General features: G+C 46.4%; 1 protein-coding gene across 1 annotated transcript; it reads left to right on the top strand.

The window, feature by feature from the left end:
- Positions 1-559: 559 nt before the first annotated feature.
- Positions 560-21,303, top strand: HDC (histidine decarboxylase). Its single transcript, XM_008016639.3, has 11 exons — positions 560-732; positions 5,126-5,239; positions 6,120-6,242; positions 8,564-8,698; positions 8,955-9,098; positions 9,562-9,628; positions 10,429-10,591; positions 10,683-10,773; positions 14,827-14,925; positions 19,873-19,974; positions 20,106-21,303. Exons 1-11 carry the CDS (start codon positions 568-570, stop codon positions 20,850-20,852), a joined length of 1,950 nt encoding a protein of 649 aa, XP_008014830.2. The 5' UTR covers positions 560-567; the 3' UTR covers positions 20,853-21,303.
- Positions 21,304-22,161: the final 858 nt, after the last annotated feature.

The raw sequence follows: 22,161 nt of genomic DNA, 5'->3' as shown, positions 1-22,161 counted from the left end.
TCACTTTGGCGCTAGAGTTTTGTGCTTTGGAGATTTTCCCTCTTGTTCATTTGCTCACTCAGAATCTCCCTCCATCATTCATTCACTCCCTTACTCTTTTTTTAAATTCTGAAGATAAGGTTGTGCAGGGGATCAGATCCTACCCTCGGCCCATGAATCTGTCTCTCTCTTTTTTTTTTTTTTTTGGGTCCAGGCTGGAGTGCAGTGGTGCGATCTTGGCTCTCTGCAACCTCCATCTCCCAGGTTCAAGCGATTCTCCTGCCTCAGCCTCCCGAGTAGCTGGGATTACAGGCGCCTGCCACCATGCTTGGCTAATTTTTTTGTATTTTTAGAAGAGAGGGGTTTCACCGTGTTAGCCAGGATAGTCTCGATCTCCTGATCTAGTGATCCACCTGCCTCAGCCTTCCAAAGTGCTGGGATTACAGGCATGAGCTACCGTGCCTGGCCAAATCCATCTCCTTCCTTACCAAGTCTCTTGGCCCGGACCTGAGAGGGATGGGCACAAATCGGTCAGGCCCAGTCAGGGGACCTCAGCCTGATTTCTCTATGTCACTTCTAGGGAGAGAGATGGTGGATTACATCTGCCAGTACCTGAACACTGTGCGGGAGAGACGTGTGACGCCAGACGTGCAGCCTGGCTACCTGCGAGCCCAGCTGCCTGAGAGTGCTCCTGAGGACCCCGACAGCTGGGACAGCATTTTTGGGGACATTGAACGAATCATCATGCCTGGGGTGAGACACAGTGACCACAAGGGCAGATCTGGATTTCAGGGTACAGAAGGGTGGGTGGTGGCCTGAAGAAAGGCCCGCTTTGTGTCAGCTTGGGATGAGAATGCATCCTTCAGCCACTTGGCCACCAACACCCCAGACCATCTGCGAGGAGTGTGGAGGGCAGGACTTTGACTGGTATTAGGTTTCTTTTTCTTTTTTTTTCCAAGTTGTGCCATGGCAAGAAGTTTATGATGCCAGGGCAGGGCTGGCCGGAACACCTGCATTCCGGAGCACAGTCTGGCAGAAGTGTAGAAGTCTAATGGGATGGGTGGAGAAGAGAACATTTTTTTCTGAGGGGAAAGGACAACTGTGGGTAGTAAGACAGCGGAGAGGAAGCTGGAGGTAGTGCCTGGCCCCGACGACGGAGCCAGGGACTCTTCTATACAGTGTCTGAGACCACACCAAAGAGAAGGAAGGAAGTGGGGAACACATCCCCGCAAGGACACTCTGGTGACCAGGTTGCATTGGTCCAGGAAACTGAGTGGGCCCCAGCAACCCCTCCTGTCACCTCTGAGGTCTGGTGATTAAGCTGCTTTTCAAGAGCAAGAAGGGGCTTTCCCTGAATCATTGATACTTTCCATGACGGAGGGTGCAGCCGGAGATAGTGCTGGTAGGGCCAGGAAGCTGATGGAAGCTGGCTGATGCATGAGCTTGAGCTGGAGCCTGCCTTGATGGGTGGTGATGACACCCCTGGCCAGCAGCGGTGAGGAGCTCTGCCATGTGCTCATGCTAAAGTAGCATTGACTCCCTTCCTGTGGCGGGGCTCCCTGCCACGTGCCAGCTCTGTGCTGGCCACATTACATGCTCTCTCATTTAATCTTCCCAGTGGCCCTGTTTTATAGATGAGGAAACTGCTGATGCTCAGAGAATTTAACTGTCTTGCCCAAAGTCACAGAATTAGCACCTGGTAGATCCAGGATTTTAACCTAGACCGGTCTTACTTCACAGGCTCTGCTGTTTCTCCTACCCTCTGTCACCTCTACTGGTGAGTGCCTGAGTGTGCCTGGCTAAGCCTGGGCCCCTAGCATTGCCTCTCTGGTTCCGCACCCCCACACAGGCTGTGTCCTCCCTCTCCCTGCTTAGGGCGTTTGTGTTCTGAACCACACATGTTTAGAGGCTCTTCCTGAGGCCAACTTGAGGTTTGCCTTCATCATTGCCAAAGAACTTTTGACTTAAATATGCCAAAAAGGCCAGGTGCGGTGGCTCACGCCTGTAATCCCAGCACTTTGGGAGGCCGAGGCAGGCTGATCACCTGAGGTCAGGAGTTCGAGACCAGCCTGGCCAACATGGAGAAACCCTGTCTCTACTAAAAGTACAAAATTAGCTGGGCGTGGTGGCGCATGCCTGTAATCCCAGCTACTTGGGAGGCTGAGGTAGGAGAATTGCTTGAACCCAGGAGGAGATTGTGGTGAGCTGAGATAGCACCATTGCACTCCAGCCTGGGCAACAAGAGCGAAACTCCATCTCAAAAAAAAAAAAAAAAAAAAAAAAAAAAAAAAAAAAAAAAAGTGACAAAAATATGCTAGAGGCAGAGGTGGGAAAATACTCAAGCTCAGAAATTGATAGCAATTTTGATTTTTTTTTTTTTTTAAAGCAACAGAAACAAGGTCTCATGTTGCCCAAGCTGGTCTCCAATTTCTGGGCTCAAGTGATCCTCCTGCCTCGGCCTTCCAAAGTGCTGGGATGAGAGGCCTAAGCCACTGCGCCTGGCCATGAAGGCAATTTCATATAAAGCCACTCATCTCTTTGACCATTCAGCCTATTTCACAAGTATCTTTTGAAAATGTCAGTATCAGTAAGGTTTACGGAGGCTAGATCCTGATAAGATTATCTCCTGGTTTTTATTCTGTAAAATGTAATCTGCTGAGGGGCTAACTGTAATCTGAGAGTGAGACTGAAAGTAACTGTCAGAAGAGGTGGAGAGGAGCTGATTCATTTGATTGAAAGGAATTACAGCAGTTGCTGTGGGTGTGGTTGGTGAAGCTCATTTCTGGAAAGAGAGGTCTGTTTGTTTTTGATAAGGGCCCTTCTGGCTTATTTTATCTTATTTATCTTACGAGAACAGACTATTGTCTCTTGATAGGGCTAGGAGGTAGAAGCCCTTGTCTGGGGTTTCCAAAATACTGTCACTAAACACAGTGATAATAAGGGTCAAATCTCTCAACTCATCTCTCAGGCCACACCAGCCTCCGAGAGCTGGCCTGAAAGTAGTTGGCCCTTTGCTTACTCATTTTGCTCAGTGCCTCATTGAAAACTGAATTAGTTTTTCTCTTACTGCCACCACCTAGAAAATAAGAGAAGAAAAACTCTCTTTCCCCTTTAATTCCAACCCTGGTTAGACAATCCTCATTTACTTTTCACAAGAGAGAGAGGGCATTCCCATGGAAAAAGTCAGGACACCACCCTGCTCAGGTGTCTGGGCTTCTGTCTCATTGCGGTCACCTGTCCGTATGGGGTATGTGTGACCACAGGGATGTTGCTTCTCTGTGCCAGCCCCAGTTCTCACCTGTAAAACAGAGATAATGCATAGGCCCTACCCCATAAGGTCCTGTGAGAAGTAAGTAAGAGAAGGCATGGAGAGCAGGAGATGTGGTTATTACCGGTCATGAGTCTTGCATGGTGAAAATCGGAGGAAGAGGTTTGATTCTCTGAGTCAAGTCAGGATATGTGATGTGTCTGTCCCCCACATGATTAGTTTACCGTTAACATTTCACACATTTCTTGCCCACGCCTCCACCCACACAGCAACCCTTGGAGACAGGATTTATTTTACGATGAGAAACTGAGGTTGAAGAAAGTGCAGGATAGGCTCCTGGTTTTAGGGGGTCTGTACTGTAAACGCTTTTTGAGACCTCCTCTTGAAAAACAAAAAAGAATGAGGCTGGGCACGGTGGCGCACACCTGTAATCCCAGCACTTTGGGAGGCTGAGGTGGGCGGATCACAAGGTCAGGAGTTCGAGACCAGCCTGGCCAGCATAGTGAAACCCTGTCTCTATTAAAAATATGAAAACATTAGCCAGGCATGGTGGTGGGCACCTGTAATCCCAGCTACTTGGGAGGCTGAAGCAGGAGAATTGCTTGAACCCGGGAGGCGGGGGTTGCAGTGAGTCAAGATGGTGCCATTGCACTCTAGCCCTGGTGACAGTGTGAGAATCTGTCTCAGAAAAAAGAATGAATCTCAAAAGAGACCCCTATAAACATGGTATGTTGGAGCTTAAGTTCATTAGCTTCATGGTAAATCTACACAGTCACACAGCTGGTTAGGGACCAAGGTGGGATGGGAACTTGTGTCCTTGGACTTAATTCTTATGCTCCTTATACTATACATGTTGTCCAGGACAAGGCCCTTGTTCTTCAAGGACTCTGAGTATTTGTGCACAGTAAAGAACAGGATGATGTTCTAAGAGGTTATCGAATGAGTCCTCAGTAGAGTGAAACATCTAGAATTATAGTGTTCCATCACTCAGGGAAGGGATCGAAGGGAGCTGTGGGAGCTAGGGGAGAGTTCGAGTAGGAAATGAATATTTAGTAGCTTTCTAAAAACTGGTGGGTTTTGGAAGGTCATGTCTTTATGGTGAGTGCCTTTGTATCAGGGGACACAGTATTGCTCAAAGACATAAATGCAGAAAGGAACAGGGCATGCTTGCAGAGCAGTGAGATGAGGAGAGATTAGATAATCCATGAGGCAGATGAACCACTGGGGCTGCTTCTGACTTCTGATGGGGGGCCCTCCCTGCCCACTCAGCTCCTCCTTACATCCGGGTTTGATTGTGGGCTCAGGGCTTAGCCTGGAGGTTGGCCTCCAATATGCTTGGTCTGGGCTCTCCTCTCTACTGTTTCCTCTCCTCACTACATTCCCAATGTGATGCTTAAGCACAGCTTTGAACCTGTTCACCCTGACCCTCTGAGCTGCATGCCCAGAGAGCTCAGTGCTCCATAAAACAAAAGGTGCCTTTTGCAAGAAACTGGATGAAACAAGCAGTCTACTTTTCTAGAGCTCACAGTCTGTCCTTCCTTTTATTCCTGGGCAGGGGCGGCATGAGTGGTAAGTATTGGGGACTAATGTGAATACCACTCAGAATCCCACAACTGGATTACTTTAGCAATTTTCCTTTTGCATATTCCCCTCTGGACTTTGCATATATGAAAAGGCTCCACTGATGATCTAGCATAGGACATGAGCCATGTGAGTGGCAAGAACACCAGTTAACAAGTCGGATTTTCATGGAGTTGTGTCACTTATTTCTGCTTAAAAGTGTCAGCCCATCTCTAGAGTGACACTTCACCTTGCCAGAGATGGTCTCTGGAGAAAGAAAGCCTCCTGGTGCCAACTGTGTGCATGCTCTGCCTCCAGGTGGTACATTGGCAGAGCCCCCATATGCACGCCTACTACCCAGCCCTCACCTCTTGGCCCTCCCTGCTAGGAGACATGCTGGCTGATGCCATCAACTGCTTGGGATTCACTTGGGTGAGTAGCAATGGCTGTAACTACTGGCAATGGGGAACGTAGCAGGGAGTGGCATCCTAGGACAGACATATTTTGCCTGCCTTTCTGAATATGGCTCCACAATAAATATTAACAATGGCTACATTCTTGAAGCTTATGCTTTATTGTAATTTTCTCATTGCATCCTTTAACCCTATGGAATCATGAGTATTGGTCCCATTGTGTAGGTGAGGAAATCGAGGCTTAAGCAACTTATCTCCCCCAGATCACACAGCTCATAGAGACACAGATAAGATTTGGATATAGATCCGGTTATTGCCACAGTTTGTGACCTTAACTAAGCAATTTGATGCCTGTTGGGTTGCCACTTCCCCTGTGCTCTCGTATTTGAGTAGCTGGAGATACATCCTGAGACTTCCCTTAATAACCCCTTAAGCACCACTCAGCTTTAAATGGTGCCAAAAAGCCTTCTAGAACATCTTTTTATTTTAAGCCTGAACTCTTACGGGTGTGTGGGTGGGAGGGCGGGGGTATTCATATCTTTTCCAGGAAAGAGTACGTTCTTAGTCCTAAAACTTCCCCCTGGTCATTTGAGGACTTCTCAGCTATGTATTTTAGGGACTTGGAGAACCAAATCCAAGCCAACGATTTCTAGGGCTATTTCTCCATAGAGCCTTGGAGAATTCGCCTCATTGAGGGCAGCATGAATCCAAAACCCCACATTATTTTCTCTTTTTGGTTGACAGAGCGTGGACCGGGAGAGAGGCACACGGCCTAACATTGACCCCTTTTCCAGAAAGGTTCCCATTGACACCATCAGGGGCAGACATGTTTCTGGAACTCGTGGGGGCACCTCAGTGCCCAGGGGCTGTGCAGTTTGAAGTTCCTTTTCCTTTCTCAGGCATCCAGCCCTGCGTGTACAGAGCTAGAGATGAATGTCATGGACTGGCTGGCAAAAATGCTGGGACTTCCAGAGCACTTCTTGCACTACCACCCCAGCAGCCAGGGCGGAGGCGTCCTGCAGGTACTTCCCTTGGCAAAGCTTCGCCTAGCATGGGGGCTAAGTAGTGAAAGACAAGCCAAACCCTAACCTGGAAATTCTCCCGTTCTCCATGGAGTTTCCCCCACGTTACCACACCATCATCACCAACACCACCATCATCACAGCTTCCACCTCTACTCCCACCTCAGCTTCTGCTTCATTCACATGTGCTGCTACTTCCTTTGAAAGAAATTAAAGAGCCAACACATGATCACATGTCCAGTATGACTTGATTCGGGTTTCGTAGTCTATAATCTGACAATTCCCTTTTGTTGTCCCATTTTGCATCTCACGGTGAAAGGGGAAAGGAGAAGGCAAGGGAGGACTTCTCTCTCTCTCCCTGCTAGGTTCAGGAGATCCCTTGCAGTGAGAGCAACTAACAGCATAAACTGATTAATGGCATCCTCTGACCCTATCTTTTGGATAGTTGTCAAATAATGGCTCTTCAAATATTTCTTTTTTTCAACAGTAGTGGAGCTTTCTGGGTGCCTCCCAGAAAGCTTAGGTGCTTTTGCATCAGTGAGCTATGATTGCACCACTGCCCTCCAGCCTGGGCAACAGAGGAAGACCTTGTCTCAAAAAATAAAAAAATTGCCATGTCGCTCTGAGATGAGAGCCAGGAAGTTCACTGGGTCCTCTTGCTAGCTGAGTGACTCCCTCTCTCACTCCAGCCTTGCAGCAAGATTAAAATCTCAACCTCGGAAGAAAGACAAATTGCTGCATGTTGTGGACATTTTGGGTTGTCAGCAAATAGTTACAACTTTGGATATCATATTTGGGAGAACATGCTAAATGTCTATGGTGCATGATCTTGCTTTTCATCTAATTATCTCAGGAACCCTGTAGGTGACTAGTACCATTCCCCAATGTTTGAGATAAGATCATTGAAGTTCAGAGAGATTAAATAACTTGCCCTAGCTTACACAGCTGATAAGCAGAAGAACGAGGATTCAAACCCATGCCTGTCTAAATCCAAACCATGCTTTCTCCTGTATCGTCAGCCATGTGAACTTGAGTTCGTCCCATCACCTCTCTGAGCATCCCTTTCCTCATCTTAGTGTGACAAGAATCATAATTATCTCAAAGAGGTGTTGTGAGGAGCAAGTAGAATGCCAGAAAGTGTTTTGTAAACTAGGAATTGCAATATGGATGGAAGGTGTTGTTACTATTATTATTATTTTTAAAAACAGGGCCTGGTTCTGTCACCCAGGCTGGAGTGCAGTGGTGCCATCATGGCTCACTGCAGCCTCCACCTCCTGGGCCCAAGCAATCCTCCCACCTCAGCCTCCCGTGTAGCTGGGACTACAGGTGTGCACCACTAAACCTGGCTAATTTTTTTTTCTTTAAGAGACAGGGTCTCACTATGTTGTCCAGGCTGGTCTCAAACTCCTGGACTCAAGGGATCCTCCCAAAGTGCTGGGATTACAGGCGCAAGCCACTGCACCCAGCTGATTATTATTATTATTACGCTATGTACCTCTTTACATAAATAGCTTTCTTGTTATGGAGTAACTCCCAGACACTTAATATCTATGGGATCTGGTCCACACCACTCTCCATGACAGTGTCTGCCAGGCCTTTTTAGCAGGATTCTATCAGCTATAGGTTACTTGAAGATTTCAAGAAGCAGCGACATCAAAGACTGGGTGAATGAATGATGAGGAACCATAAAGACTCCTGTGAAATTTCTGAGGTGGCCCTGAAGATTTCCACGATCATGGCCAAGCAAAATCCTACCCAACCCTTGTTTGGATAATCTATACTTCCATCCTGGGAAGCAGTTAAAGGGATGCTCTCCATTTCATAGACAGAAAAGAGTCTTCTGGAGGGGAAATGTTAGCCCAAGGTCACAAGAGCTATTGACAACTAAATGGGCCCAAGTCACCAGCCTCTCGCACAGGCCAGGATCCTCTCTCCCTGGGGAATCGAACTCCATTTCCATTTGTGTAATAAACTGAGAGTTCTTCTTTTAAATATATTTTACATGGGGAGCAAACACATCCAGGAGGGACAGAACATTCTTTTTTCGGTTTCTGTGGCCTCTCTAATAGAGAGAGTGGTATTAGGTGCAAGCTTATTTTAGAAGGTAGAATAGGAATGCAAGTTGGGGAGGGAGATAGGCACCTTGGGCAGGAGAAGCTGTGTATTTCCTTCTGTGAATAGCTATGACACACACACACACACACACACACACACACACAGAGAGAGAGAGAGAGATTGAGAGAGAGAGAGAGAAACAAAACCTGGGGAAATTTGGCAAGAGAACACAGAAAGGCTGCCATGGTAATCCTTTTCCCCTGCAGAGCACGGTCAGTGAATCCACTTTGATTGCCCTGCTGGCAGCAAGGAAGAACAAAATCCTGGAAATGAAAACGTCTGAGCCCGATGCTGATGAGTCCTGCTTGAATGCCCGACTCGTGGCCTATGCCTCTGACCAGGTGAGTTGCCCGATGCAGGACAGCCCTTCAGGTTGGTGCTTGGCTTCTGGAATCTTGGTCCCTGAGCAATTTTTTTCTAGATGTGAGTACGCTGGGGTTCCGGGCAGCTCAGACCTGGGAGCTTGTCTCCAGCAACTGTAGGGAAGACAAGCTTGCAATGATCGTATTCGGTTCCCCGAGTCTTAGGCTTCAGTAGTTTCTGGGGAGTGATCATTCCAGGACGACTCTTGCTGACAGGTTTCTGTGACCCTTTTAGGCTCACTCCTCCGTGGAAAAGGCTGGTTTGATATCCCTTGTGAAGATGAAATTTCTGCCTGTGGATGACAACTTCTCACTCCGAGGGGAAGCTCTTCAGAAGGCCATTGAGGAAGACAAGCAGCGGGGCTTGGTGCCTGTCTTTGTAAGTCAGGATGTGTGCCTAAGCTTAGAATGATAGAACTTGGATGTGTGGAAGGAATTTTGGCAGAATTTAGGTAAGTAACATGCTGCACACAAAAGCAGAAAGATCCTCCCATACAGTATTTTACACATCATGAGGTGCTATCCATAGGTGTGTGGTAGAATAAATTTTGTGGGTCATAACCAGCATTAAAAAGAAATATAGTATAAAATATTAGAGTACACACAGATAGCCAGAGTATGCATTGTTTTATGAAACTTTTTTTCCAAATACACATGTATACATGTACTAGATTGTTATATAAAATGTGTTTCTTATGAGTCATGGTAAAACACAGTCTGAAATATACACTGTTCTGGTGGGATGGATGGGAGAAGATCACATGTGTGGTGAAATCTTTCTCAGGCCAAATGTGTCACACGAGCCTACCCTCCTATATTGACTTGCCTTCATTTTCCCCTAGGTCTGTGCAACACTAGGGACCACCGGGGTCTGTGCGTTTGACTGTCTGTCAGAGCTGGGCCCCATCTGTAAGTACCTTCCCTCTCTGGCTAGGAAGACAAGGAATACATTTTTAAATGTCTCCTAAAGCAAGAACCTGAGACTAGCTCTATGGGATTATTCTGCTCCTCTTTGGTCAATGCAGAGACATGGGAAGAACCACCAAAGGTCATGAGGCTGTCTTCCAGGGATCCCTGGACATTGCCTTTCCCAGTGGTGTGACAAGAGTTAGAGGTGCCCTACCTTGCCTCCTGTCCTAGGAGGCGACAGGAGGAGAGGCTTTGGTTTTCTCATCCTCTTACTCGTATGTTGACCTTTACTTAATGCAGGCTATATCCAAAATACAGTGTGAATTAGGCTAGAATAGAAATGCTTTCTATTCTAGCTTCAGAAAAGGAAAAGGGTTGGGTAGGGAAAATCATGGGAGAGATTAAAGGCAGAGAGGAAACCCAGACGGGACCGTTTAACCCCCAAGCAAGAAACCCTCTAACTTTTGTATTCGCTGCGCTAACATTGCTCTCTGTGCTGGTGGGAAATTGATTTCTGTGCCAGGATGTTCTAGGTTGAGGCCAAGAGGGTGCTGGCTCTTTACCCAGTGGAAGAAAAAGGCAAGGGCGAGGTTTTGTAGACTTCCCTGTTAGGAGGTAACGATGCCTCCTTCAGCCCCACTTCTTCAGACTGACTCCCCCTGCTCCCATCTCCACACCCCTCCATTTCTCATTTAGCCAAAGCACATCATCCTTGCAGCCCACCACTCAGCTTGGCCAGGTGAGAGACACCTTTCCCCACTTCATCCTCCCCTCCAGCCGGGTGATGTTTGCCTCCTCAGGTGCCCGTGAGGGGCTGTGGCTCCACATCGATGCTGCTTATGCAGGCACTGCCTTCCTGTGCCCCGAGTTCCGGGGGTTTCTGAAGGGGATTGAGTATGCCGACTCCTTCACCTTTAATCCTTCCAAGTGGATGATGGTGCATTTTGACTGTACTGGGTTCTGGTGAGTGCAGCAGCCCAGCTCTGAGCATGCGGGAAAGCCTTGCCTCCTCTGGAGAGACCTCAGCCACTAATGCCCATTTGGAAACCCACAGGGTCAAGGACAAGTACAAGCTTCAGCAGACCTTCAGTGTGAATCCCATCTACCTCAGGCATGCCAACTCAGGCGTGGCCACCGACTTCATGGTGAGTGGCCAGGGACAGGCAGCCTAGTGGTCTCGGGCGTCTGACCCCCCAAAATCTGGACGGTGGCTCCCTTCAGAAGGCAGCACGCTATGAGCTCCTCTCAGAATATTGCCAATGCGTACCTTGGTTTCTAATTGTCCCTAAGTATATAGAATGAAACCCAGAAAATGGTTGAAAATGAGACCAGCCTTTGAGGCAGTGTGCACATTTCCTGAATATTTGTGGCATTTTTTTAATTCCTAGAAATGCTCTTCCTGTCACAGGTGGACCAGTTCCTTCTGCCTCCATCTAGGATCATCTTTTTTGTTTCCTACCCAGCAGCAGGGCAGGGTGGAGAATTTCCCCGGTGGGGAAAGAGCCTTCTTGCTGAAATCGCTTTTGTTTTTTCGTCCCTGACAGAGGCGCTGTGGGGCAGCTCTGTGGTAGTGACGGGCTGCGGGACTTGTGTGAGGTTCTGGAAGCCTCCGAGCATTCCTGACTTCCCCAGCTGGCTGCACCTCAACTCTCTAACTCTCTCTCTCTCTCTCTTTCTCGCTCTCTCTCTTTTTTCTTTCTTTCTTTCTTTTTTTTTTTGAGACGGAGCCTCGCTCTGTCAACCAGGCTGGAGTGCAGCGGCGCCATCTTGGCTCACCGCAACCGCCGCCTTCCGGATTCAAGCGATTCTCCTGCCTCAGCTTCCCAAGTATCTGGGACTACAGGCGTGAACCACCGCGCCGGCAAACCTCAACTCTCTTGATCCCACATCCTCAGCCAGTATTTTGCCTTAGAAAAACGAGTTCTTACAAATTAACTCCACAGTTTGAGGATGAGCCCTTCCTTTACTTGTAGGGGAAACAGGGATGTAAACGAATGTATTACACATTACCTGGCCGACGAAGGCAGCAGAGCAGAGTAGGGGCGAGCTTGGTTTGGAATTCCATTGCAGCAGCGGCCCTTTGGGAAACTAACTGGACCTCTCTGAGCCTCGCTTTCCTCATCTGTAAAATGAGAATAGTGGCACTGATTCACACGGTATTGTGAAGCTTAAATGGGAACACGTGTAGATCACTTAGCACAATAACCGTGTGGCAAGTGCTCGATATATGGTAGGCATAGTATTTCTGAAAGCTCTTCTTTAAAGCTGCAGAGATTTGTTATGACAGTGGGTAAGCATGTAGGTGCTAAACCAGATGGCTTGTATTGGAGTCCTGGCTTTCTGTTTACTAACTTGTGTGACCTTGGACAAGTGACTTAAACTCTGTGTCCAGATTTCCTCTTGTGTCAAATGAGGCTGATGACCACAGTTCTGGCTTCTTAGGCTTGCTGTGAGGATTATACAAATTAATACACTGAAGCGCTGAGAGCAGTGTCTGACCCCCGTTAAATGTCCTTCCTTGTGAAGAGATGCTTTTATCTTATCTTCTTGGACAACTGAAGTGTCTTGCCCTTTTAGTCTTAAAATAATACCTTCGTCATCACTTGATTATACTGGCTATTCTCCCTTGGACCAGCCCACACCCTCTAGATTTTTGAAGCTTTTGGATTAGAATTGCAGCGGTAAGCCTCATGGCTTACTGGTAGTGACAGAAGACCCTCTAGAGGTAAATAAAGAAAAATAATGGTTCTTTGTCTCCATTGCTCTTTCTGGTGGGTTTTCAGAGATTTTTAATGAAAAATTAAAAAAATTCCAGAACAGCCCAAGGTTCAGATATCTTTAGCGATAACTGTGGGTTTGCTTCCTGAGTGTGAATTGATGCCGATTCTCCTACCAGTGTATTTGGGTCATCATAACTGAGGAGCATTATGTTCACCCTTGCCCTTTTGAATTTCATGTTACCCTTTAAATTCATTTACCACAGTGCCTCAGGATCTTCCCAGGGTTCATTCCCAGGAGTTTGGAGATTTTACAGTGCTCTCTCTCTTCCAGATAACTCATAAAAATGTTACAGTAAACTCTTCCCAGCCCTGCTCTGGGGAACCTTAATTATTTTTACCTCTCCACCCAGAAAGTGCTGCCTGACAGTTATCCTTCCCCCCACCTTTAATCCTACGGATTTGATTTTGAAGTCCATGAAGAAACTCCTAGAAAAGTGAAGCTGCTATCTTTGTCATGATCCTGAGGGTCCTCATAGCTATTCTCACATGGGCCCAGTGTCTTTCCCACCCAGGTGGCTGCAGCTTTGAACAGAAGCTCCGTCTTGCTCTGAGAAGAGCCAAAAATAGGGCAGCATCCCAGGAGAGAAGACTTAGGTGCTTAATCCCTGGGGCCCTGGAATCGCCTAAAATCAGGGCTAGATTCTCTGACAGCAGAGAAGCTCCCTCTTTTCTGCCTCCCACTGGACAGAGAGCACCAGTGGAGGGAGCATTACCTTGACCTTGGCAGGGGAGCCCTGCAAAACCTTACAAGGACACAGAGGAGGCTGGGGATGCCTCAAGGTACAGAAGAGTCCTGTCAGCCTTTGTATGTCCAGATTTTTTGATCCAGCAGAAAATGTTGGCTAGAACCACTTTGCTGAGTCAGCACGGATCAGTTTTGGAATAGTGACAAGCAAAGGAGCAACTGGGAATGAGGAAGATTGTGAAGAAGTCAAAATAAAATCACCTCTGCCTATCCTGGTTTATTTGCTGGTAAAATAAAGTAGCTCTTTCTATATATGAAATAAATTGGCTATAACTATCTGGAAATCAGAAACTTTTAAGGGATGACCCCTATCATCCATTCATTATTCTCTTGGAGTGTCCATGGACAAGAGGTGGAGTTGACGCTTTCCCTGTTACAGCAATTTTGTTCCATTTTCAGGTTTTGATGCCCTCTGCTGGCACAAAAGCCACAAGCTGGTCCTCAGCACAACAGAGTTTTTTGCTTGGAAATCAAAGGCTTAGTACTTTTATGCTGGGGAAACTTTGTCCATCAACAAAGGGGTGATGTCCCAACTGTGCCTGGCTTAGGAAACTGGGGTGAAGGGTCAAGGTGAGGACATTTGTGAGGATTTGATAATCTTGTGCACAGGCAGATAAATACGCAGTGGGACAAACATTTATTTTTAGTCAACAGAAATTGTGGTAGAAACTTTCTGACATTTGAGGGAGACGTCATTAGAAACCACATGACTCATTATAATAACTGCAAGTGTTTTCCAAATCCTCTGCTCTATTTTCAGATCTGAGAAATCAGTCTGAAATTAATTTGGAAATTTTCAGGTTTGTGGTGGCTGCAACCTTGAACTTTAAGCTCTGTTGAATTTGGCCACCAGGAGCAAAGGATCAATTTTCATCTAACAGAGGCAGAAGTTTCATTGCTCATTTGAAATCTGACAGCTGGAGTGATGCCCCTCAGATCACACGAATCTCACAGGAAAATGAACAAGGCAGTGTGAGGTTAAATAGGGATCATCTTGGCTCTAGACAGAAATGCTACTGTGATTTGTAGCTCACATTTTAAAATAATCGAAGTAGCCAACACCTACTGACAACTTCTTCTGAGGCTCTTGGCGTTCTTTGTCCTCACGCCACTTCCCCGGGAGGTGCAGTTGGTTCTTTACGTCCCGCACTGCTGAGCCAGTGAGGTGGCACTACCCAAGGTCACACAGCTAGTAAGTGGCAGAGCTGGAGGCAAAACCTCAGTCTGCAGGACTCGAGTGTCTGTGCTCTAACCACTATACTTTACATTTTGGTGGGGATCAAAATAGGACTTTATTTTCTGCTATTCAAGGAATATAGATTCATTTAGAGTGAAAATGTATTGCCCTTATGTTGAATTTCTGGGCTGGGATGAAATGTTTAAAGGAGCAATTTAAAGCAAAGTGCCCTTCTCATTGGTTCAGGGTAATGGACTTGATTTCCACTTGTCTGGCTCTCAGACAAGTGACTATTGGCCACCTTCATCAGTGACTTGGTCACACGATGGGGCAACTGTTGGGAAGCTTGGCTTACTCCTTAGCAACAGCTTCCGGAGTCATGGTGACACCGTTCATCCCTAGAGGGCTGGGCAGGCAACAGATAATGCCCAGAAATGCCCAAGGGAGTGGCGCGCCCTTGTCTCTAACCGTGGGCACTGTTTTCCTTTGTTTCTAGCACTGGCAGATCCCGCTGAGCCGACGGTTTCGGTCTATTAAACTCTGGTTCGTGATTCGGTCCTTTGGGGTGAAGAATCTTCAAGCACATGTCAGACATGTATGTAGCATGCCACTGTGGGGGCTGAGCCTGTGTTCCTCTGTTTTCTCCTGACGAGGAAAGCTGGTTTCTACTTTGCATATCTGCCCAGGAGATTTGCGGTGTCTGGTTCAGGTGTCTGGGCCTGTTCCTCAGCTCCTGGGATTTGCTTCTCTTTGTTAACCTGAGGAGCGCTGAGCACAACATGCCCCGAGGGCTGCCTGATGCCTGTATTCTGCTGAGTGTCTCACTGTTCCCCTTGCTGTCAGTGAGCACTGGGGAGGGATGGCCCCAGAGTCTGGTTTGCAGAGAGAGAAAGAGAAAGTAAATCAAGGGGAAGTGTGTGTGGCCAGGGTAGGATCCTATCTGCTTTGGAATTAGCTCGATGGTCACAGCTGGCTGAATATTTTAGCACTATTATGATTATGCCTTAAACAAAGCTCTCCTGGCTTGGACAGGTAGACCTACCAAGTCTGGAACAAACCTCCCTGCATTGACAGGCATTTATTGAAGCCCTATTTGGCTTAATTTATTTCTATTCAATTCAGCAATTACAAAGGTATTGTGCTAAGAAAGGGACACTGAGGTAAATGAGACAGGCACAGCCTCTCTCCCATGTTCTTCATGGAAGAGGCGGGACTTAAGACCTCTGGCCACTGGTGGTGGTCTCCCATTTCTACAAGAGCCCACATGCAAGACAAAGCCATTGATAAAAGCGGCAGGGGAAGCTGGAGACACTATCCTTTCTGCCTATGTGTGCTTTGTCCTTCCACCTTGCCTGTAGGGAATTCCTTCTTGGTTAAACAAACACAAACCAAAATGAAGTGGTGGAAGCGGTAACTATGACTTTTTAAAACTTAAAAAGAAATTACTTATTATGCTTATGTAATAATTATGCATTTATTTATGGGGTATGTGTGAGGTTTTGATACAGGCCTACAATGTACAGTGATCAAATTAGGGTAACTGGGTATCCACACTCAACCATTTATCATTTCTTTGTGTTAGAAACATTCTAGGTCCATTATTTTAGTTATTTTGAAATGTACAGCAAATTATAGTTAACTGCAGTTGCCTTATTGTGCCACCTAACCTTAGATCTATTTAATTGTGTTTTTGCACCTGTTACCTATCACCTTTTTATCCCCCATTCCCCACTACCCTTCCCAGCCTCTGCCAACCTTCATTCTATTGTGTGTCTCCACGAGCTCACTTTGCTTGCTTTTTAACTCCCATGCTTGAGTGAGAACATGTGAAATTTGTCCTTCTGTGCCTGGCTTATTTTGCTTAACATAATGTTCTCCAGTTTCATATGACTGGTTTTAATGTTGGTAACTTTACCTTTGTAATCACCACTGGTTTACCAATGAGCAGCTGCCACCAACAATATTGAGGAACTTTAGGCACTTTGTGCTGTTTCTAGAAACTCAGACTCAAGACTGGAGGGTTGTGGGTGGGGAATGGTTGGTGGAGGTTACAAGTAATTAGGAAGTTTTTTTGCTTACAATTTGGGACTGGATATTCAATGTGCAGATCCTGACCAACCTCCCTTAGCACTTCCGTCTGCGAGTCAAACTCCTGAATTCCTATTAGCAACCCCATTGCCTACCATATGTGAGGCCCACACTCCTGGGCCTGGCTTTCAAGGACTTGATGATCAGCTCCTACCTTAGCTTGGGCATTTCATTGACCCATCCAGACCCCATGCTCAGTCCATCTCTGCACCTTCACCCGTGTCCTTCACCTGAATTGCCCTCTCCTTTCCAAATGTTGTGAATGGATTAAATTCTGCTTCCACCAGGAGCTTTTCTGCCTTTTCCATCTGTTCTGGTTTCTGCTTCATTAGCATTCCTATGATCACCTACTCAAACACCTTTACAAAACTGAGCTCAAAGTTCTTCCAGTGTCCTACGATAGAAGAAATGGAATTAAAACAAAGTTGTTTGATATGATTTAATTTTATCTCTTCAACTTGACTGTGATGATAATTATTAACACTTGCATAATGCCTTCAATGCAAAAATACATTCTAGTTCTTCATTAGATTCTTAGCACAGTGCTTGGGGTGGTCACTCTTATCTGGCAAGGCTCAGAGGGAGCAATTGCCCTGCTTGAGGGAAGAAGGCCTGGGACTTCCCCCGAAGCCTCCCAATTACAAATCTTTAATTCTGGGCTGCTTTCTACTACGCTGAGCTCTTGGAAAGTTATATAAAATTAAATTTCATATTTCTCTGTTACAGAGAAGTGCCTTAAGGAATGGAAATTTAGTTCTACCCTTTACTATTTGGTGACCTTAGACAAATTACTTAACCTTTCTGTATTTGTCTGCCTTATTTATTTATTGTTATTTATTTTTGAGATGAGATCTCTGTTGCCCAGGCTGAAGTGCAGTGGTACCATCAGAGCTCACTGCAGCCTTGACTTCCCCAGGCTCAGGTGATCCTCCCACCTCAGCCTCCTGAGTAGCTGGGACTACAGGCACATACCATCATGCCTGGCTAATTTTTTGTATTTTTTGTACAGATGGGGTTTTGTCATGTTGCCCAGGTTGATCTCAAGCTCCTGGGCTCAAGCAATCTGCCTACCTTGGCCTCCCAAAGTGTTAGGATTACAGGCATAAGCCACCACCCCTGGCCATGCCTTCCTAATTTATAAAAATGAGAAAAGGATACCACCTCTCTCAAATTAAATGAGATAATATATATGCAGCCCTTAGCATAGGGTCTACCTACTACTCAGTTAAGTACTCAATGAGTACTTCTTCCTCTTCTCCTCTTCTTCCCCTCCCTCATCATCTCCTTCTTCATCTAATTGTAAGCTGTCATCATCATCACCATCATCATCATCATCCTCATCTCCTATCACCTACAATAGGGATTGGTAAACATTTCCTATAAAAAGCCAGATAGTAAATATTTTTGGCTTTGTGGGCCATACTCTATTGTAATTACCTCTGTACTACAAAAGCTATCATAGACAATATGTAAGCAAATGGGAATGCTGTGTTCCAAAAAACTTTACAAGCACAGGTGGGGGCTATATTTGGCCATGGCTGCACAGTGCCTGCCGTTGACCTAGAGCAGTGCAGGGCACTGGCAGCAGCTCTCTTTTCATGACCTGTAAAGTGGGGCTTTGGAGGTGGTGGTGCTGCCTGTGCTCTGTGTTTTCCTCTCCCCTGACCTCTGCTTCTGTTATTGCAAACAGCATGAGTTATAGGAGGGATAAAAGCACAGTGGGAGGAGATCTCCCTGTTGTCACTTGGGAAAGTCACTTTCCCTTGGTTCCTTCTAAAAAATGGAAAGATTGAGCTGGGCACAGTGGCACGTGCCTGTAGTCCCAGCTACTTGGGAGGCTGAGGTGGGAAGCTCAGTTGAGCTCAGGAGTCTGGGCTATGGTGTGCTATGCTGATTGAGTGTCCGCACTAAGTTCAGCATCAATATGGTGACTTCCCAGGACAAGGGATCACCAGGTTGCCTCAGGAGGGATGAAGGGGCCCAGGTTAGAAATGGAGCAGGTCAAAAGTCCTGTGCTGTTTGAAACTGACCACGCAGGGGAGTAAGGGGCTCTGAGAAAGATTTGGAGAAACTCATTTCATTATAGTCAAAAGACAGGATCAGGGCCAGACATGGTGGCTCATGCCAGTAATCCCAGCATTTTGGGAGGCCTAGGAAGGAGGATCGCTTAAACCCAGGAGTTTGATACCAGGCTGAGCAACCTAGTGAGACCCCTGTCTTTACAAAAAAGTTAAAAAATTTAGCTGGGCATGGTGGTGCGTGCCTGTAGTCCTAGCTTCTCAGGAGGTGAAGGTGGGAGGATTACTTGAGCACAGGAGTTCAAGGCTGCAGTTAACTTTGATTGTGCAACATGCCACTGTACTCTAGCCTGTGTGACAAAGCAAGACCCTACCCTCTTAAACAAACAAACAAACAAAGACGATCAGCTAACTCCCTTGCCCTCTCTTGAAATAGAGTAGCAAGTGTGAGAACTAATTGATATAATTACTTAGGAAATATTTTATTGAACTCTTCTGGATGCTTGGAGAAATTTTTTAAAAAGAAAAGAAAAGGCAAGTCCTGTTCTTGTTTAGTTAGTAATCCTAGGTTAAAAACAAAAAGCAAAGAACCCCAGGACATTTAAAAAGATGACATGAACTTCAGTGGAAGATTAATATAATACAAAGCCTTTAACATTTTAAAATTGTAACAAAATATTCATAACATAAAATGTACCATTTTACTCATTTTTAAGTGCACGATTCAGTGGCATTAAGTATACTCACAATGTTGTGGGAGTTATTTCCAGAACTTTTTCATCATCCTGAGCAGAAACTCTGTATCCATTAACCAGGTCCAAAACATTTCCATGGTGGGTGGGGACAAGATGTGAAAATATATTCTCTATGGAATGTCAGAAACAGGGGATGAAAAGGGCATTTAGGGTACAGGGTGAGAAGAGGTTTGAGAGGCAAGTGAAGCATGTAGGCTGAGGATGGGGCAGGGCCGCCGCTAGCCCATATGGCAACTTTATGTGCCCTAGAAACAGGCATCTCTTCCTTTAGGCAGATGCAGCTTGCATGAGGCACCTGGCTGGGGATGCAGAGCATGGGCTGGGTTTTGGCCCTTACTTGCCCACTTGGCTGGTCCAGGAGCTGTGAAACCAGGAGTTGAGGTCAGGTTGCCTGGACTGCAAAGCACATGCCTTCTGGGTTCTGGGACTGAGTTGAAAGAGGGCCCTGAGATGAGTTCTCGAGGTGGATCTGATGTGACAGGAAACAGGGGGCCACTGGAGATTTTCCAGCTTGGAATATAAGCAAAATCAAATGGAGATGACAATGAGGCAGAAGCCGCCTAGGTCTCTGTGATGGGAAGGTGGCACTGGTTTAAAACTATTTAGCAGTATGAAAGTTTATGCATAGTTAATCCCTTGTCCGATGGTGAATCTCAGTTCTCTTTATATTTGCAATTCCAGGGTACTGAAATGGCTAAATATTTTGAATCTCTGGTCAGAAATGACCCTTCCTTTGAAATTCCTGCCAAGAGGCACCTTGGCCTGGTGGTTTTTCGTCTAAAGGTAATACCATCTTCCAAGCCCCTCTGTGAATGATGTTACATGGTGCTCCAGAGCCTCTGGGAAACACACATGCTGGGCTCTGGGGATGCTGACAGGGGTGTGATGGAGACTTCTCTTTATTTTTCAAACAGGGTCCTAATTGTCTCACAGAAAATGTGTTAAAGGAAATAGCTAAAGCTGGCCATCTCTTCCTCATCCCGGCCACTATCCAGGACAAGTTAATCATCCGTTTCACTGTGACATCCCAGTTTACCACTAGGGATGACATCCTGAGAGACTGGAATCTCATCCGAGATGCTGCCACTCTCATCCTGAGTCAGCACTGTACTTCCCAACCCAGCCCTCGGGTTGGGAACCTCATCCCCCAAATCAGGGGCGCCAGAGCCTGGGCCGGTGGAACGTCACTTCAGTCTGTCAGTGGGGCAGGAGATGATCCAGTCCAGGCCAGGAAGATCATCAAGCAGCCTCAGTGTGTGGGAGCCGGTCCCATGAGAAGGGAAAACGGCCGCCATCATGAAAGCCTCCCGGACCCAGTTGATGACTGCTTTTCAGAAGAGGCCCCGGATGCCACCAAGCACAAGCTGTCCTCCTTCCTGTTCAGTTACTTATCTGTGCAGACTAAGAAGAAGACAGTGCGCTCCCTCAGCTGCAACAGCGTGCCAGTGAGTGCTCAGAAGCCACTGCCCACAGAGGCCTCTGTGAAGAATGGGGGCTCCTCCAGGGTCAGAATCTTTTCCAGGTTTCCAGAAGAGATGATGATGCTGAAGAAAAGTGCCTTCAAAAAACTCATCAAGTTCTACAGTGTCCCCAGCTTCCCTGAATGCAGCTCTCAGTGTGGGCTCCAGCTGCCCTGCTGTCCTCTGCAGGCCATGGTTTAGACCCAGGGTCTTCAGCTAGAGTCTGAGGATATACTTCAGGGACTCTGTGAACCCCTCACAGTTGTATGCCAACTTTGTGTGCTTATGTGTACATGCATTTTTCTTGGGGGCGAGTTCATAATTTTAATCACATTCTCACAGGGGTTCACGGCCCGCGATGGGATACAAACGAAGAGTTGAAGCCAGCATGATCCAGGTGGGCTCAGCAGGCTGGTCAGAGAGAAAGGGCTGAGGGTAGACAGGCAGCTTCTGTGGCTCAGTTTGTGACATGAAATATAACCTAGAAATAAATTATGTTTGTCCCTGAAACAAAACATATCCTGTGTCACTTAATTGGCTGCTGAAACATTGATTAAACAGTCTGGGAGCTTAAACGCATGTACATTTTTTGAAGCATCAAGTATGAGTCAGGCACTGTGGTTCAAGGTTCATAAATGAGGAAACCAACGTTTAGGTCACATAGCTTTATTTTTTATTTTATTTTATATTTTGTTTGTTTGTTTATTTATTAATTATACTTTAAGTTCTAGGGTACATGTGCACAATGTGCAGGTTTGTTACATATGTATACATGTTCCATGTTGGTGTGCTGCACCCGTTAACTCATCATTTACATTAGATATATCTCCTAATGCTATCCCTCCCCCCTCCCCCAACCCCACAACACGCCCTGGTGTGTGATGTTCCCCACCCTGTGTCCAAGTGTTCTCATTGTTCAATTCCCACCTATGAGAACATGCAGTGTTTGGTTTTCTGTTCTTGCGATAGTTTGCTGAGAATGGTGGTTTCCAGCTGCATCCACATCCCTACAAAGGACATGAACTCATCCTTTTTTATGGCTGTATAGTATTCCGTGGTGTACATGTGCCACATTTTCTTAATCCCACATAGCTTTAAATAGTCAAACCCAGGTCTCCTGGCTTCCAGTGAAGCCCAGGCTGTTTCCACCATGCAGTACTGCTCAAGGTTGGACCTGAACAGGAGCTCATGGCCCAGCAGGCCACTCTGGTCCTCCAGTACATTTAAAAGTTTCCTTTCTAGGTTTGGACCTTGTGCATTTCCCCTTTGTTTTCTGGACCCGGTAGTCAAATAAAAGCTATGCTCACAAGTGGCTTGCTCATCATTAGTTCAGAGGCCAAACACGTAATTTTATTTCCATTTCAGATGCTACTTTGCTAGATTATGACTCTGAAATGGGTTGGTAAAGAGTATTAAAGACGAACAAAGCTGGACATTAGTTAAAACTGTAAGGATAGATGTTAATCAATAATATACTATCACAATAGGGAAAAGGGTCCCGTGTGAACTG

This window comes from Chlorocebus sabaeus, chromosome 26 (genome assembly GCF_047675955.1).
Source record: "Chlorocebus sabaeus isolate Y175 chromosome 26, mChlSab1.0.hap1, whole genome shotgun sequence".
NCBI lineage: Eukaryota > Metazoa > Chordata > Mammalia > Primates > Cercopithecidae > Chlorocebus > Chlorocebus sabaeus.
This window is presented reverse-complemented; position numbering and strand designations above follow the sequence as displayed.